Source organism: Prosopis cineraria, unplaced genomic scaffold, assembly GCF_029017545.1.
Source record: "Prosopis cineraria cultivar Desert tree isolate PC_DT_omini unplaced genomic scaffold, ASM2901754v1 PC5, whole genome shotgun sequence".
Lineage (NCBI taxonomy): Eukaryota > Viridiplantae > Streptophyta > Magnoliopsida > Fabales > Fabaceae > Prosopis > Prosopis cineraria.
The window spans coordinates 29,681,621-29,698,683 of record NW_026555336.1 but is presented as its reverse complement, the minus strand read 5'-3'; the positions used below and the strand labels follow the sequence as shown (position 1 = coordinate 29,698,683).

The following is a 17,063-nucleotide window of genomic DNA, read 5'->3' as shown; positions in this document are numbered from 1 at the left end:
TTCTTAATTGAAATTTTTCCTAAAAAAAAATGCCATTGGGTCCTTCAAATATTTAATCTACGTTTAATTAACATGTCATATCGAGGAACAAAAGGGGAATTATTAGTGTTAAAACAATGAAATAGTAATATCATATATTATTAGAAATTCCATATTTTAATCTCCAAAGAGGTTGTCGAGTTGAGAAATCTGTACTGAGTGGATCATAAAAAAAGTTGAGGAATCTGTCATTCACGTTCCTCATAGGCAGAATTATTTATAATTATTTTACGCACGTTCACGAAAAATCAATTAAATATAAAATTAACTAGAGAAGGGCATTTATACATAGTTTATTTTTTTTTTTTGACCTGACATTTAGAAGGGATGATTTTTCTGGGTGTATTTAGTTGCAGGCCCTTACGAAGTTAAAATACTTGAACATATAAAAAAAAATTCATCAAGCAAGGTCCTAATATTTCAAGCTTTCAGACTAGCCTAAAAATTCAAATTATTAAATCTTATTTTATTTTTTAATCATTTTCAATTTTTATGTAAAAAAAATAAAATTTTTCAAGAAATATAACCTTACAATGCACCCTTTTCTTTTATTCTTGTTAAAGTGAGACCAAACATTAAAAAATAAAAATTAAGGTGCATAGAGCAATCTCTTGTGGTGTCTTTACCAGAAAAAGTAGAGGTGTCAATTAAGGCCGGCCCTTCAAGGGCCAAGACCTAAACGGGGTGGCCCTTTTAAGTCCGATTATATCTCAGAGCCTACCCTGTCCCTTAGGGCCTTGGCTCTATTTATTTTTTTTAATGTTTCAATTTAAAAATTTTAAAAAATATATTTAAAATTCTAACAAAGTTATTACACATCACATTAAGTCTAGGAAAATAAAATAAAATCAATTTACACTTTTAAATCTGATAAAAAAATAACATTCTAAAATCAACTCCAACATCAATTACATGTTGGTAGCATCATTAGCTAAATCTTAATGATTTTCATCATCATCATCAACATCAATATGATTTGATCATTCTTCTTGTGGATCCTCATCAATGGCAAATATGTTAAGCTTTTCATATATTCCTTTTTCATCCTCATTATTTGCAATAAATAATAAACCAAAATCATAATTTCAAGTCATTTAAAGAATGCAAAAATATTCAAAGTAAACAAATAATAATATGTGTGTCTATTGTCTAGACTAATGACTGAGTACTTAGCTTGAGTGATGTAGTGTCTTCTTTTATATATATATATATGTTGTTTTTTTTTTAAAATGTATTAAGGTTTAAAAGGGCTGGCCCTTTTATTTTCGGGCTTAAAAGGGCTAGCTCTTTTAAGTTCGATTTATCTTTTTAAAGATTGAAGTAACGGCCTGACCCTCAATTTTTTCGAGCTTAAAAAGGCCGGCCTTATGAGCTTGGCCCTAATTGATAGCTTTAAGAAAAAGTAATCTCTTGTGTTGTCCCAAAAAAAAAGTAACCTTTTGTGTTTATTTTTTTAATATTTTCAAAACAAATCGTTATTAGAATATTAAAACTTCATTTAAAGGTATCAAATGTGTGTGAATTGAGGGTTTAGAAAAAGGCTTGTGAATGCTAAATAAAAGCTGATATAAATGTTAATTTCATTTTATTAATAATTTAAAAGTATTTAGGTTTGATTCGATTTTTTTCAAATTTATTTAGGAAATCATGAATGAGCACAAAGTAAATTTTTTTTTTTCAAATTTTCCAATTCATTTTTGAGGCATATTCAAATTAGCCCTTCAAGTTTAATCTTAATTATCAGCTCCAGTAACAACTTGCGAGTAGGGGTGAGCAGACAACCCACAACCCATGGGACCCGCCTGAACCCGTTGAAAATGGACGAGTTTGAACCCGTTCAGTAAAGAAAAAAATGGGTGGGTCAAAAAAATGGGTAGCCCATTTTTTTGTAAACGGGCAGGACGGGCTACAGGTTAGCCACTGGGCTACTCGTCCCATCCCGTTTTAAATTTAAAAAAATCGATCCAGAGACAGAGGCACAGAGCAGATCAGCAGAGAGTGCAGAGCAGACCTAACCTAAGGCTAAACCTGCGTGATTTTCCCTCTTAAATCAGAAGAAAAAAGGCAAAAAAGAAACCCTCGTCCCTATCGCCGTCGGTCGCTTCTCACCATCTCAGGCTCTTAGCTTCTCTTTCTCCCTCGCGTTGCAATCTTCGAATCTCATCTTGTAGAGATGCAGACTCACTCACTCCGAATCGCACCTAAAGCCTCTGAACTCTAAAGCCTCCTCACCTCGGCTCTTTGCTCACTCGCATCTGAAAATGGCCTCTGCACCTGTTGCTTAGTGCCACTGTTAGTCACTCACAGCTTTCTCTTTGCTCGCTCCCTCGTAAGTTACAATCTGAGATTCTCATTTCTCAGTGATAGTGCGGCAACCGGCAGTGCCTCACATAGTCACTGACTCACACTCAGTCACAGAGCCACAGGCTCCTGCTCAAGAAGTTCACATTGTTCATTCACACTCACATCGACAGTGCTCACTCAGGGTCATGGCTCATAGCTACTCGTGCTCAGCTCCGACTCCTGCTCAGACCCACTCCCACTCGAAGTCGATCCCATCTCTCCTAGTACCGCCCTCGTCTCTGCTTCATCAGTTCATCGTGCTCGTCCATCTCTGCCTGACATGCCGAGGAAGACTAGGTAAGTTAAGTATTAACTCTATAATTGTAGTGATAATTCTTCAATTCTGCCTCTGATTTAGATTTTGGTGACTGTATCAGTATGAGTATAGTTGTTTTTGAGCCCGATTATCTTTAATTGCTGTGATTGTGACTTGTGCAATGTGCATGAAAGACAATTGAGAATGATAAATTGATAATATAAATTGATTTTTTGTTTGCTCTGATTAAATTATCTGATATCCTCATTAAATGATGCCCTGATTAAATTTTTGGTTTATACACATAAGTACATTGCCTGACCTATATTATGCCTAAATGAAATTATGTGATTTTGTTTGTATTATAACATTGAGGGATTGCCTAATTGATTGGAATAATTGTGCCTTCCTAATTTTTTCCATTGATGCTATAATTGTTTTTAGAATTTAGAAAGATGAGCAACATCCAAAACCTTAAAGCAAATATGGAAGAAGGTGATATTGAAACCAGAGCTACTACAACATAACCCATTCCTACTACTCGAGTAGAGAATACCATAAATAATGAGGGACAAAAACAAGAACTGATAAGGAAAAGGAAGAAGCAAAGATCTGAAGCTTGGAAGCATTTTACAAGGATGCCATTTGAGCAAACAAAAAGGAAACATCAAGCTAGATGCAATTATTGTGGCATGGATTATGCAAGTCATCCTTCCTACTATGGGACTAAAGCACTTTGGCGGCATTTTGAAAAGTGCCCAAAGAATCCAAACAAAGCCAACAAGACAACACAGTCTTTATTCTCTGTTACTTCTAGCCAAACGATGTTAACATAATTGTTCAATCAAGAGCGGTGCAGGAAGGATCTTGCAAAATTTATCATAAAGGAAGGGTTTTAAAGATCTATTGCATGGACTTGAGCCTAGATTTCAAATCCTTTCATGATGGACAGTTACTAGGGATTGTTACAAGCTGTATCTTGAAGAAGCAAGACATTTGAAGAAATATTTTAAGAAATCTAAAGTCTGTGTGTCCCTTACCACAGAGTGTTGGACTTCAATCCAAAATGCCAACTATGTGTGCTTGACTGCTTACTGGGTTGATGAGAATTGGACATTACAAAAATGAATTCTGAATTTTCTGTGATTGAAAATCACAAAGGAAATACAATTGGGAAGGAAATTAAGGGATGCTTATTTAGTTGGGGCATTGAGAAAGTATTTACCATTACAGTTGATAATGCTTCTTCGAACAACACCGCAATTGCATATTTAAAAAAACACTTGAGGGAATGGAATGGCCTTGTGTGTGATGGCATATGCGGTGTGCTGCTCACATTTAAATTTGATTGTTTCTGAAGGATTGAAGGAAATGAATAAGTCCATCAAACTCATTCGGCATGCGATAAAGTTTGTTAGATCTTCTCCAGCAAGGCTGCGTAGATTCAAGGAGCGCATGGGAAAGCAAAGAATTGATTCGAAAAGTTTGCTTAGTATGGATTGTCCCACTAGGTAACTTTAATTATTGTTATGAATTGTTAATTAATGTTTATTTTTTTAATATTAATCAAGCTTTGTTTATGTTGTTAGGTAGAATTCAACATACATTATGTTGGAAAATGCTATGAAGTTCATTAAGGTTTTTCATCGAATGGAGGAAGAGGATGAAGATTACAATGAATACTTCAAAAAGAAAGTTGAAGAAGAACCTTCTAGTCCATATGATTGGGGTGTTGCAAAGGAGTTTATAATCTTCTTGAAGCTATTTTACTCCATGACTTTGAAATTTTCTGCATCAAATTTTGTGACATCCAACACATGTTTTCAGCAAATAGTTGTAATGCAAACCAAGCTTAAGACAAGTGCAACTAATTCTAGTGCTTTATTGGGTAACATGATGAGACGAATGCAAAGTAAGTTGGATAAGTATTGGGGTAAGGCAGATAACATGAATCTGTTGTTGGTGATAGCAGTGATACTAGACCCTAGATACAAATTTAAGTATGTCCAAGTTGCTTTAGAAAATATATATTCTGAGCCCATGCAACTTGAGCTATTCACAAAAAATGTCATGGATGTCTTGCATAGCTTATATGAGGAATATTCAAAGGATGCCTTTGACGGTGAAGCTTCTCAAACTCAAGCAAGAGCAGAGCACAGAGATGACAGTGTTAGGGGGAATCAAGAGTCAATTCCCAATGATGATGTCTTGACAGTCATGGATGATGAAATAATGAGACAGTTCTATATAATTGCAAGCACTGAACGCCAAAAGGAAAAAAATTCAGAGGTGGATGAATATCTTTGTGCTGAGTTAGTTGCTTCTCATAATCTAAAATTTGATGTTTTAGCTTGGTAGAAAGTGAACGCTTTCAAGTATAAAGTCTTGAGTTTGATTGCATGTGATGTTTTGGCTTCACCTGTCTCTAGTGTGTCCTCAGAATCTGCTTTTAGCACGGGAGGTCGAGTATTGGATACTTTTAGGAGCTCCTTATCTGCAAAGATGGTTGAGGCACTCATTTGTGGTCAAAGTTGGCTTTCTCAACCTACTTTCAAATTGAAAGAGCTTGATGTTAATAATTTTGATAAGTCTGACAATCTTATTATTGGTAATTTCATTAACACTTTTACTTTATATTACTTTATATTGTTCAAATATTAATGAATATCATTTTCTTAACTTGTTTTGTAGAGGAAGAATCAGGGGCTCAACGTTCAACCATTTCTAATGATTCTGAAGATGATGATGACGACCCAATGTAAGATTAAACATGTGGTTGATTGTTTGAAGAACTTTTTTCATTTGTTGTTCAGTTGTGTTGTTGCCTTGTGATAAGGCTATTTGTTTTGGATTTTTGCTTGTGACTTGTGGCATGACTATTTGTCAACTTGTGTGGTTGTTTTGATTTGATTAATGTTATGATTTGAAGATTAATGATGCTTGGATGACTGTAATATGTAATTACTAATATGAGAGCTTGTTTCCTTTGATGATGGTAATATTTAAATTGTTTTTAGATGGAATTAAAAGAATTTGAAGTGTAGAATATATATATATATATATATATTTGGGCAAAAGAGGACTGTTTGTCCAAAACGGGCCAGTCAGCCCGCCCAGTCTGTTTGCAACCCGCCCAGCCCGTTTTCAAATGGGTTGAAACGGGCTGCAAACGAGTACGGGTTGGCCCAGCCCATTTTGGATAAAACGAGATGGGCCACGAGCAGTCCTACGAGCCAGCCCATCCCGCCTGTTATTCAGCCTTACTTGCGAGTCAAAATCTATCAGTACTTTGAAGTCTTTCTTTTTCAAAAACAAAAAAGTTATATAATAGGCATGTTTTAGGGAGAATTACATTGTCATTGTTTTTTGGTCAAGTCAATGGTGGATCTTATAATATTTAAATATGTTGCACGAAACTTGTGTATAATTCTCCACATGTTTTAACATAAAAGATGTTAAAATTATTAATAAAAGTTAGATCTAATAAAAAGAGCTGATTTTTTACTGTATGAAAAATTAAAATTAAAATTCTCGTTAAAAGAATTATTTATATTTAATATGTCATCGTATTTGAAATAAAATTTTTTAAAGGACACTTATGACTAGTTAAAAAAGGTCAACACTGCAGCAACGTGTGAATAATGACTGCTCTGTGACCTTTCGGAACAATTCACCACTTCTAAAAATAATCCAAAAAATTATAACATGGTTTACCAAAAGGTGTCAAATCAGGAATGCTTGTGCACATGGTTTGATCGGCCTAACCCAGCCGGTTTGACCTGTTCATATTGAGTCGGTTTTACTCCGTAAATTTCAACATCTATGGTTTATGTTTTTTTATACATTAGTTGAGTTTCTCTTAATGAGATAAGCTCAGCATAGATAGTTAGCTTAATCTGAAAGTGATGTTGTGTTGTTCATGTTTTATTATATTGATTGATTGATAATGACTTTGAAGTCACCCGTGGAAAATTCTTTGCCTCAAGTAACAGTTTTTTTAAAATATTAAACAAACTAAATTATTGTACGGAATATTAACTCTCAAATTAGATAAAATGAATGGAGAAGGAAGATTTTAATAATTGAATTTCTTAAAAAAAAAGATAGATGAGATTGAAAACTTATAATACAGATAACTTGTAAAAGAAAACGAAAGTAAATATTAATTAAATTTTTTTGCCATAAAGTTAATTAAAAATTTTAAATTACACTACTCCTCTATTCTTTTTAGAGCCTCAATTCTTATTAAATTTAAAATATCTGAATATATCAAAAATTTATAAACAAGCCTGACTCTCCTATTATTGGCTTTTAAATTTATTTAGATTAGTTTAACTATCTCAAATTGTCAAAAAAATTTTAAATATTAAAAAAATAAATTATTGTATGGAATATTAACTCTCAAATTAGATAAAATAGAATGGAGAAACAAGATTTTAATAATTGAATTTCTTAAAAAAAGATAAATGAGATTGAAAACTTATAATACAGATAACTTGTAAAAGAAAACGTAAGTAAAATTAATTAAATTTTTTTTCCATAAAATTAATTAAAAAATTGTAAATCACACTACTCCTTTATTCTTTTTAGAACCTCAATTCTTATCAAATTTAAAATATCTGAATATATCAAAAATTTATAATTAAACCTGACTCTACTATTATTGGCTTTTGAATTTATTTAGATTGGTTTAATATCTCAAATTGTCAAAAATTATTTTATTTTACTTTTCTCTTTATTGAATCCATTAATTTCTTTTTTGAATATTATTTTAACCAATTTAAATATTTAATTTTTTAAAAAATTACAATATAAATAGTTTTAAATAAAAAATTAATTTTTAGTATAATTTAAATTATTTTTAGATAATGTTATATTTAAAAAAGGGATATTTTAATTTAATATATGTGACTTTATCATCAACTAATGATTAGATGGATAAAAATAAAATTTTAAAAATAAACAAATATTTATATTTTATAATTAGTCATACTAAAAAATGTTTAGGTTTAAAAAATAGAATAAAAATATCATTAATTAAAATAAAATAAATGAAAAGTTAAAATATTTTACTCTTTTTTACTTATAAGATTCATATTAACAATTTATTTTTTAAAGGTCTCACATGTGCCTCTTTTATTGTTGGCCCACATTATTCTTTACTTATTTTTACTATATCATATTAAAAAAACTATCGAATAAAAACTTAAAAAAAAGAAAAAGTTAGATAAGAACTGAAAAAAAAGAAAAGTCACATGGGAAGGAAAAGCAACCACAATTACAATATATTATAGATATAGACATAAATTATAGGTTATAAATACTCTTTTTATTAAAAATATAAGATATTTTTAATCTTTTAAAGTGTAATTATTACCTTTTTCTTAATAAATATTGAATAAATTACTTTGTATTTATTTTAAGGTAAAAATTTTTATTAAATAGGAATAAATATAAAAAAATAAGATTAATTTGAATATAAGTAACTACTTTATTGGATGGTGAGATTTAGTTAAAAATACTTTATATTTTTAGATAGAGGGAGTATATAATAAAATAGTAATAACAATTACTGTATTTTTATAAACATTAATGATTAATGATTCAAAATTTCATGTGAAGGACAAAATATTAGAATTAGAATTAGAGAAAAATGCACATAATGACATAACTCAATGGTGAAACTAAATTTTAAAAATTTGACAGTAAATATAATAATTATAAAAATAATACTAACTTAGATGTATGAATAATAAATCTATTGTAACATTTAATTTTAATTCAATATAATATATTAATTTTTATAATTTGGGAGACGTTTGCCCTTTACCCTCATGTCTCAAAAATAATTAGTCTTCATTGTAGGTGAGGTGTCTTTCTCGTTTTTTTTTTTTTATGATTTTTGTGGCAATTTCATTTGGGGTCGGAATTTTTTTAAAAAAATCTTTCATCTCCCTGAGTCAAGAAAAAAAAAAACTAACAAAAAAACAAAGCGACGTACGTGCGTCCACAACTCCCGCGAGAATCCCATTATTCCCATATGCCTTTGGCGCGTTTCTCACGCGCCACGATGCTGCGTTTCGCAGCGTCCCACCTATCCCTTCATGGTAACTATAGTGTGAAGGAGGGGGCTTTAAATTCTAATTCCAATTGGATAAGAAAGAGACAGCCTCACCTAATCTACTCTCTTTAATCTCATCCATACACGTGTCCCGCCTTTTCTCTCATCTTGCACGTGTCTCCACCTCACCCCCCAAACCTCAGTGACTAATCCGAATGCCTTAGTTTCCACCAATCATAGCCTTCCTTTTGTCAATTTCTAGATCTTTTCACTGAGGTGAGATAGTAATCTATCTACCCAATATTCCGAAAATACCCTTCATAAAAACCCATTTTTCCTCCCCTCGCCTTCCAAACTTGTCTCCTTTCGCAGTACTATATTTGTCTTTACGAAATGTTACCCGCGACCTGAAAGTTACCTTGTTTGAGAAAAGAATAAAATAATATTAATAAATAACTTTCTGATTTTTTTTCTTTGGAGAAATATTAAAAAAATTGTTTTTCTCCTCGTTGCCTACCCTTTTTATTCAGAGCCTGGTGCATCCGTCTCTTTTTCCTTGTTTCCTTGATTGCTTCGCTTCGGTACATTTCCTTTGCATTTGATTGAATTGAATGCCTCTTCTCTGTGCTTCTGCCTTAGCGTCTGTATAACTTAACACTGTTGCGATTCGCTCCTATTCGCGTCTTCTGTACTCTTGAACCAGATCCACTTCTTCCCTTCGTCTTCCTTGTTCTGAATTTCTGTCCATTAAACTCTAAAGTTGCATCGCCTTTTTGTTCTGGTTCCGATTCACAGGAACTTTTGAACCCTTTTTCTCTTTAACAGAACCCCTTCCACATTACAGATCCTTTGGTTCTTCGTAGCTTCGATTGAATTGGTAGCCATAGATAGGGACTTGTTCAATCTCACCGACAAAACTCAATTCTGATATCGTTGACTATATAGTTGCTCTTTCTTGGATTAGTAGAAAAGCTTCTGAGTCTTCTTTTCTGCTCAGTTTCCAAATCTGCTCTTGGTGGTGTTTTTGTTTTTATTCTATTGAGTATAAGAATGTTGGGTACTGGGTCACAGTTTGGGCGTGCCCGCGGAGAGGATCGGTTTTATGATCCGGTGAAGGTGCGGCGGTCCTTGCATAGCGTGGAAGGTGATAGATTACGGCGCGCTAATGGCGACGTTCCGGCGAGTCGTCCGTCACATTTGGTTAAAGAGAAAACGGTGGATTCAGTAAACAGAGAGCCTGAGAACCGGGTAGGATCTGAGGAGTCCAAGAAGCCTGCTGCTGTGCCATCTTCTCCCAAACCCGTGTTGAAGCGATTGAGTAATCTTCAGCGCTTCTTGCTGGCGATCACGCCCTCCGTGCCTGCTCAGTATCCATCCAAGGTCTGTTTGTTCAGTAGCCTATGTGCATAATCAGTTTGATGATATGGTTTACATATCCTGTTATAATTTCTTTGGTTTGTTACTATTGAGAGTTGCCGGGACTGGGTAAGTAAATGAAGACGATGCATTTAATTTGTTTGTTATTAATTTTTAGTTAGCTTATGGATTCATCAAAACTATTATGTGATTTCCTGCTTTTGTTTACAACGGATTAATTAATGGGAATTGTAGTTATGTGATTGCAGAAATGAATAGCTATTTGCCATACGTTTTAACTGTGGATTGACTATTGCAGACGACCATGAAAGGTTTCGTGCCTTGTGGCGGGGAATTTCAGCCTTACTTCGTTCTTGGTGATTTGTGGGAATCATTCAGGGAGTGGAGTGCATATGGTGCGGGAGTGCCTCTAGTACTAAATGACAATGATAGTGTCGTTCAATACTATGTTCCCTATCTCTCTGGAATTCAAATATATGCTGAGACTATGAAGCCCTCTACTAAATCAGGGTATACAGTTTGTTTTGATGGTTTTGAATCAGAAGTTTGGATGGCACTTGGTGTGAAATATTTACAACGGGGTGTTTCTACGAGTTTAGCTAGCCTTTTAAACTGTGCTGAAGTGAATGAAGTTACATGCCTTTTCATATTTAATCTATTTTGGAAAACTAAAAAATAGCCACGTGAAGTGGGGGAGCTTCAAGTTCACCATTTTAGGGGATCTCCAATTTCATAGGATCCCCATCCATTCTTGTCGTGGTGATGGTTTCATTGCCCCCTTTTTTCTGTCGCAAGATGACAACATTCTTTCATGTTTTTGGCTATAATGTTAGTGTTAAGCATACCCCATGTTTCAGTAATTATAAATATTAAATAGGCTTTAAGAACCATATATCTCCCAACGATACTTATGTCTGTTGCTTGATGAGATAAAAGGGCGTATTTTACTTCTGGCTGCCTTTTCATTCATTGCCTCCTACTTCGCTTTATGATATATTGGATTGTTTTTTTTTTTTTTTGTATGGTTAAAGTGCTTTTTTCTTTTTTTTTCTCATTTGAAGAAGCAACTGAGTTTATTTTTTTACTGATATGACATGTGGGTACAGTTTGAAAAGTGGTGGTAAACATTAGTGGTTTTGGATATTTCATTGCAGCATTCATGGATTTCTTGCTGGATTAGTATAATGTTCAATGCTCAATTTGACCTTGTGTTTTTTTAATCATTTTGATTTGATTGCTGGGTTTTTGGGTGATGATGGTGATGGTGATGGTGCTTTACTGTTCGTGTAGATTAGTGGACTTCAATTGCATGCTTCCTTTTTTCTCAGATGATTTTTATGCAGTTCTCTTGCATATTAATTGTGTGATTCTTCCTCTGACAGGCAACTTGGTGAGGACAGTGACAGTGATTTTAGGGACTCAAGTAGTGATGCTAGCAGTGATTATGAACCTGCAAGGGGATTAAAATACATGGGGGAGCAGAGGAATCTTCACCTGTCAGAGGTGCACCATTGGTTAGATAGATTATCCATGAGGGATCACCATACTGTCACTCAAGATGGTTTTTCTAGTGACGACGGAGAATCTGTTAATCCCCAAGGCTGCTTGATTTTTGAGTATCTTGAACGGGACCCTCCATACAGTCGGGAACCTTTGGCTGATAAGGTGTGTTTGTGCTCTCCTTCCCTTCCCTTCTCTGCCTTCCTCTCCAGTTTACTGGAACAAAGTTATTATATCTCATCACTGCCCCTTTGTGTAGCCTTTTGATTGGGCTTTCTGTTCTATTTTGGTGCAGATATTGGACCTTGCCTTTCGTTTCCCTGAGCTAAAGACACTTAGAAGTTGTGACATACTCTCTTCAAGTTGGATATCTGTAGCCTGGTACGATCTCTTTATACCTATGCTTTTGGCAGTCAACTTCAAGATGCTTAAGTGGCTGATCGTTTTGCATTTTACTTGTAGGTATCCAATTTATAGGATACCAACTGGACCAACACTGAGGGATCTTGATGCTTGCTTTCTGACGTACCATTATCTTCATACAGCCATGGAAGGTAGGTGGATTTTGACTTCATTTCTGTTGTTTAAGCTCTTAATTTGTGAAGGGTTGAATAATGAGATATGTCTAACTTAAATTTTGTTGTAGAATCTCTGGTTTGTGATAACGTTATTTAATGATGTTGATGATATTTCTACAACTCTATTTTTACTATTGTTAGCAGCCATTTTAGTGTATGATAGTAGTTCATCTTCTGTTTAGGGTGACTGATCACAAATTGCTTTCAGGTTCACAAAGATCACAGGCTCCCATCAGGACTTATCTGGGTGAAATTGATGGTGGGCTTAAATTATCTTTGCCTGTTTTTGGTCTTGCTTCGTATAAGTTCAAGGGTTCCCTTTGGACTCCTAACGGTGGAAAAGAGCTCCAATTAGCTAGCTCTTTATTGCAGTCCGCGGACGATTGGTTAAGACTGCTTCAGGTCAGCCACCCAGATTTCCTGTTTTTCAGCCGTCGCTGATGTTGAGGTGGCAGTAACATTTTAACTTCGGCTGTTGAAGATGTGGTCTTGCCATTTCAGTACCAGCTTGACCCATATATGTCGACAGAGGAGTTGTACACCAAATTGACACAGACAATGAGGAAAAAAAATGGTTAAAAAAAAAAGGAAGGCCAGAGACAAATGCCCCTTGTAATGCCCTTCTGGAAGTTCTGATATAATATAGCGAGGAATGAGAAAGTTAGTGGGAATAAAAACAGAGAAGCTTTAGATGAGCATCTCTATTAATGCTTCTCATGGACTTGGTAATGGTGGGTGGATAGAGTAAGAGAAGCTTCTGAAATTGCTGGCTGTGATACCTGTCATGAGATGGTTTTGTTGTCCACAGCACATGGAGGAACCACATCTATTGCTTCCTGATTTCCCCCCAGCCATTTTTGGTGTGTTGGTATGGTGTTTAAAGAGAACAGGCTGTATTTTTTATTGTCCTGATTATGTATAGGGCCAAGCTTTAATTTATGGTGGATTTGGAATGCAAGGGTTGCTGGTGTTTGAACTGGCCCAACGTTTCTAATTAAATACTAGTAGCTTTATTACAGTTGTATAACTTGTTTTATAAGGTTTTTGACTTTTGATTCCAATTGAAAAAAAAGTGGTTAGGATTAAAATGAGTTCCAAGTATACAAGTCATTTCTGCGTGCATGATGGTTTTGGCAACAATGTTTCGCCTTTTCATGAGCATTGCGATTTGCAAGTGAACTTTGCTATATGGCTTCTACTGTATCTAGGTTCTGATTGAAATCTTAGGGGTGCTGATTCTTATAGCGATGATGGCTTTGTTGTTGCCTTGGTGTTATTTACATACGTGGAAGTCGCAAGATGAGTGCAAGTTTTAGACAATTAAGGTTGTGGAAATAACAATAATGAATTATTCTCCGCATTTATTTAATTTAGAGAAAATTAATTTACTTAGTTCCTATATATATTTGATATTCTAGACCTTATGTTTTTATTTAATTATAACTTAGTCTTCAAATTTTAATTTAATAAGACTTAATCCTTATAGTTTAACTTTGAATTTTTATTTAGTAAAACTATTTTTTAATACATATGTATAGTATAAACTGCAAAATATTTTAAGTAAATATCTAAAAGAAAATAATTAATTTCGGAGTATAATTAGCATGATACAAACCCTGACATATAAATCATACAAATCTAAATTATTTATCATTGAATATGAAACTAATTTCTAGTCTTGAAAGCTGTGTTTGTGTCTTGATTTTTTTTTTAAAAACAATTGTGCAATCTAAGGGCTTACCCGAAAGCATTTTTGAAGCGTGATCCTCCATTTTGACAGGGCCACAAATGTTTCTCGACCGGACAGGCCCAACTTATGTTGTTGGTTCTATTCACATGTGCTCAAACTATTTTTCTTCTTTTAAAAATTAGAAAACTTGGTTTTCAAAACCGCCGTAGAGGTTAAAGGTTTGCATTAGTGATGCATGGTTGGGAAATAACATATAACTATATCAATAGAAATGCAAACAATTATACAGAATGGTTGGGAAAGAAGTTCATAATATGACTGCATCACTGAGAGAAACTCCACCATATTGCAGTGAACTCATGAGCATTAATTTGACACAATATGACTATGGGTTAATCTTTTTTTCTTAATTTTTTTATTTTCCTTTTTCTATTTCTTAAGGCTATGCCTTCCTTTATACATACATACATACATGCATACATATATATATATATATATGGGTTAATGAGCATCCTAAATTTTAAATTATTATATAAATGACATTCTAGATCTTGAACTTCTAAAATATACAAAACTCTTAAATTTTAAATTCTAAGCAGTTGAAACTCTATTATTAAGTTAAAGAATTGACCATTATTTTTAAGGGTTAAGATAAGTGTCATATCAATACGCAACTCGAGCCTTACAAATATAAAAGTAACAGTCATTTTTTTTTAACTTAACGGCAAACTTTAAGAGTTTAAAATTTAGAAGTTGAGAAAAATTTTTGCACATTAAATAATTCAGGATTTATGATGTTATTTGCGTAATGGTTTATTATCTAGAAAGCTCATTAACCCTATATGTGTGTGAAATAGTTAGAAAACTTGAGAGGGAGTGGATGCAAATCCATTTCCCAACTTCACCAATAGTGGTTGCCTGTTCTAAGTTCAATATTTATGGAAAAAAATAAGTTTAAATATACTCAAGTTGTTATTTACGTATAATTAATTTATTATTTATATATATTTAAATTGTTAAGTAATTATCATAAGTCATGTTGTCCTTTATTTTAACCCAAGTTACTATTTAAGTATAATTAAATTTTTATTTGCGGATATCCAATTTTTTTATTTAATTACTACAAATCAAATTGATATTTTCTTAAATCTGAGTTGTTATTCATATACAACTAAGTGGTTAAACTTGTATTTTTTTTATATGAAACTTATTTTGGCATTTACATACGGTTCTATTTGGTTATTAGAAAAGAATACAATGAAATGTATTAAAAAAAATTAACACAAAAATGAATTAAATTATCCTTTCACTTCATGAAAAGTATGATAAAATTCATTAATATATATATACATATATATTAAAAATGTAGGAATTATCACACCTTTCAAGAATATCATGAATCATAATTCATAACCTCATAAATTAAATTACTCATCTCCTCTATAAATGTGGTTAACTATTCATTTTGATTATCTCCTCTTTATTTTTATTTTTTTTAATTCATTTCATTTTCTAGAGCAAATATTTATTGATTTTGATTATGTAACTGTCTGACGGCAAAACTGCTATTCAAATTCTATTTTTTTTTTGGGGGGGGGGTTGCTATCCAAATGCAAGTGCTTTTACAGTAAGCAAGCAGAGGAGGACCCACATATACTTGAAGGATGGCAATTCCTCCTCTTAGTTTTGTTTCCTTATATAAATATGGAATGAGTTTTAATTTACTTTCATTGATGTGTTAGTTTTGAAATCACTAATTGAAAGAAAAAGAAGAGAAGAGAAAGTAAGAGAGAGAAAAAGATATGACATTCATCTAGGTCTATGTGAAGAGCCAGGATATGAAGTTTGTTTTCGAAAAGAGGATGTAGTATATTTAGAACTTTAGATTTAAGATACTCATTAAAATTTAAAATAATGAGTAGTAAGTAGAGTAAAAAATAAGAATTAGGTCTAAAAGACTGCTCGTTTAAGCTTATTTTTATAAAAGTTTGGGATTGAAAAAATGATACTTTTTAAGAAAATTGAACTTTCAAACCCAGCCCTGAAAAAACAGGTTCGGGCTCATGCGGCTCTTTTAGGCCCGTTTTTATTTTTCTCTTAAAAAATAAAAATTTTAAATTTTTAAATTAAATTTAAACTTTAGAATATATGTTTATACTATAAAATTAGAATTTCTATTATTTATTTTTAATTTTTAAACATTATAATTTGTATTTTTTAAAAAATATATGAAGTAATATAATTAAAAATTTTAATTTTTAAAAATTTTAAAAATAAAAAATAATAATAAGGACTTACGAGCCTGACCTTAAGCTCTTTATATAAGGGTTGAGTTTTAAAAAATGAGACATTTTAAGAAAGTCGGGCTTAAAGGCTTGAGCCCTTAGTAGTAAGGGATGATAGAGATTTTAGAATAATGTAAATATTATGAATGGTTATTTTTTATTGAAAGTTTTGGTTCAGATCGTTTAATTCTTATGTTTTTATTGGAATAATTTATTTTATTTTTAAAATTTTTTCTTTATTTTTACTGAAAATCATTTATAGAGTTTTAAATAACTTTAACCTTTATATATTCAATTTTTTATTTAAATTTTTAAGCAAATTAGATTGGTATACGTGGTAGAAGTCTCATTATTATTTAAACAAATGGTTGGGGTCTAAATCTCAACTTACATATAGAAAATTCAGCTTATATGGTTCTATGATTCTATTCATTGCTTTTAGCAGGTGGGGTAACTTAAATTTTTCTTTCAATATATATAATCCCTTAGTTTCTAATTGTAGAAGAAAAAGGCTGTATCATATAATTTTAAAAAATCAATTAATTTTATTAATTATGTTTGAAAATAGAAAAAATTGGACAAGATACACTTTATTAATTGTTTCTTATAATTATGAATGATGAAATTATGAGAAATAATTTAAAAAATTTATAATAAATGCTTATTGAAAAATTTAATTTTATTAATAAAAAAATAAATTAAAAATAATAGTTTCTTCTATGAATAAAAAAAGAGGAAGTATCATCTGTGTCTTGCCAAAAAAAACAAATTATGCATGCATTAGCCTCAAGTCCTAGGTCTGCCACAGTTAGTAAGGCCTATAGCTTATTTTTGTTTAATTAAAAAAATGTTGTTTTTAATGAAAAAGATTATGATTATTTGACTACGAAATCTCAAGCTCATACCTTTGCAAATTACTTTAATTGAGCCCCAC

The 17,063-nt window shown here is 32.2% G+C and overlaps 1 protein-coding gene across 1 annotated transcript; it reads left to right on the top strand.

Annotated features, from left to right (window-relative positions):
- Positions 1-9,242: 9,242 nt before the first annotated feature.
- LOC129311889 (uncharacterized) lies at positions 9,243-13,242 on the top strand. The gene is made up of 6 exons (XM_054954375.1): positions 9,243-10,079; positions 10,375-10,586; positions 11,459-11,741; positions 11,872-11,957; positions 12,039-12,130; positions 12,363-13,242. Exons 1-6 carry the CDS (start codon positions 9,750-9,752, stop codon positions 12,593-12,595), a joined length of 1,236 nt encoding a protein of 411 aa, XP_054810350.1. The 5' UTR covers positions 9,243-9,749; the 3' UTR covers positions 12,596-13,242.
- The last annotated feature ends 3,821 nt before the right edge of the window (positions 13,243-17,063 follow it).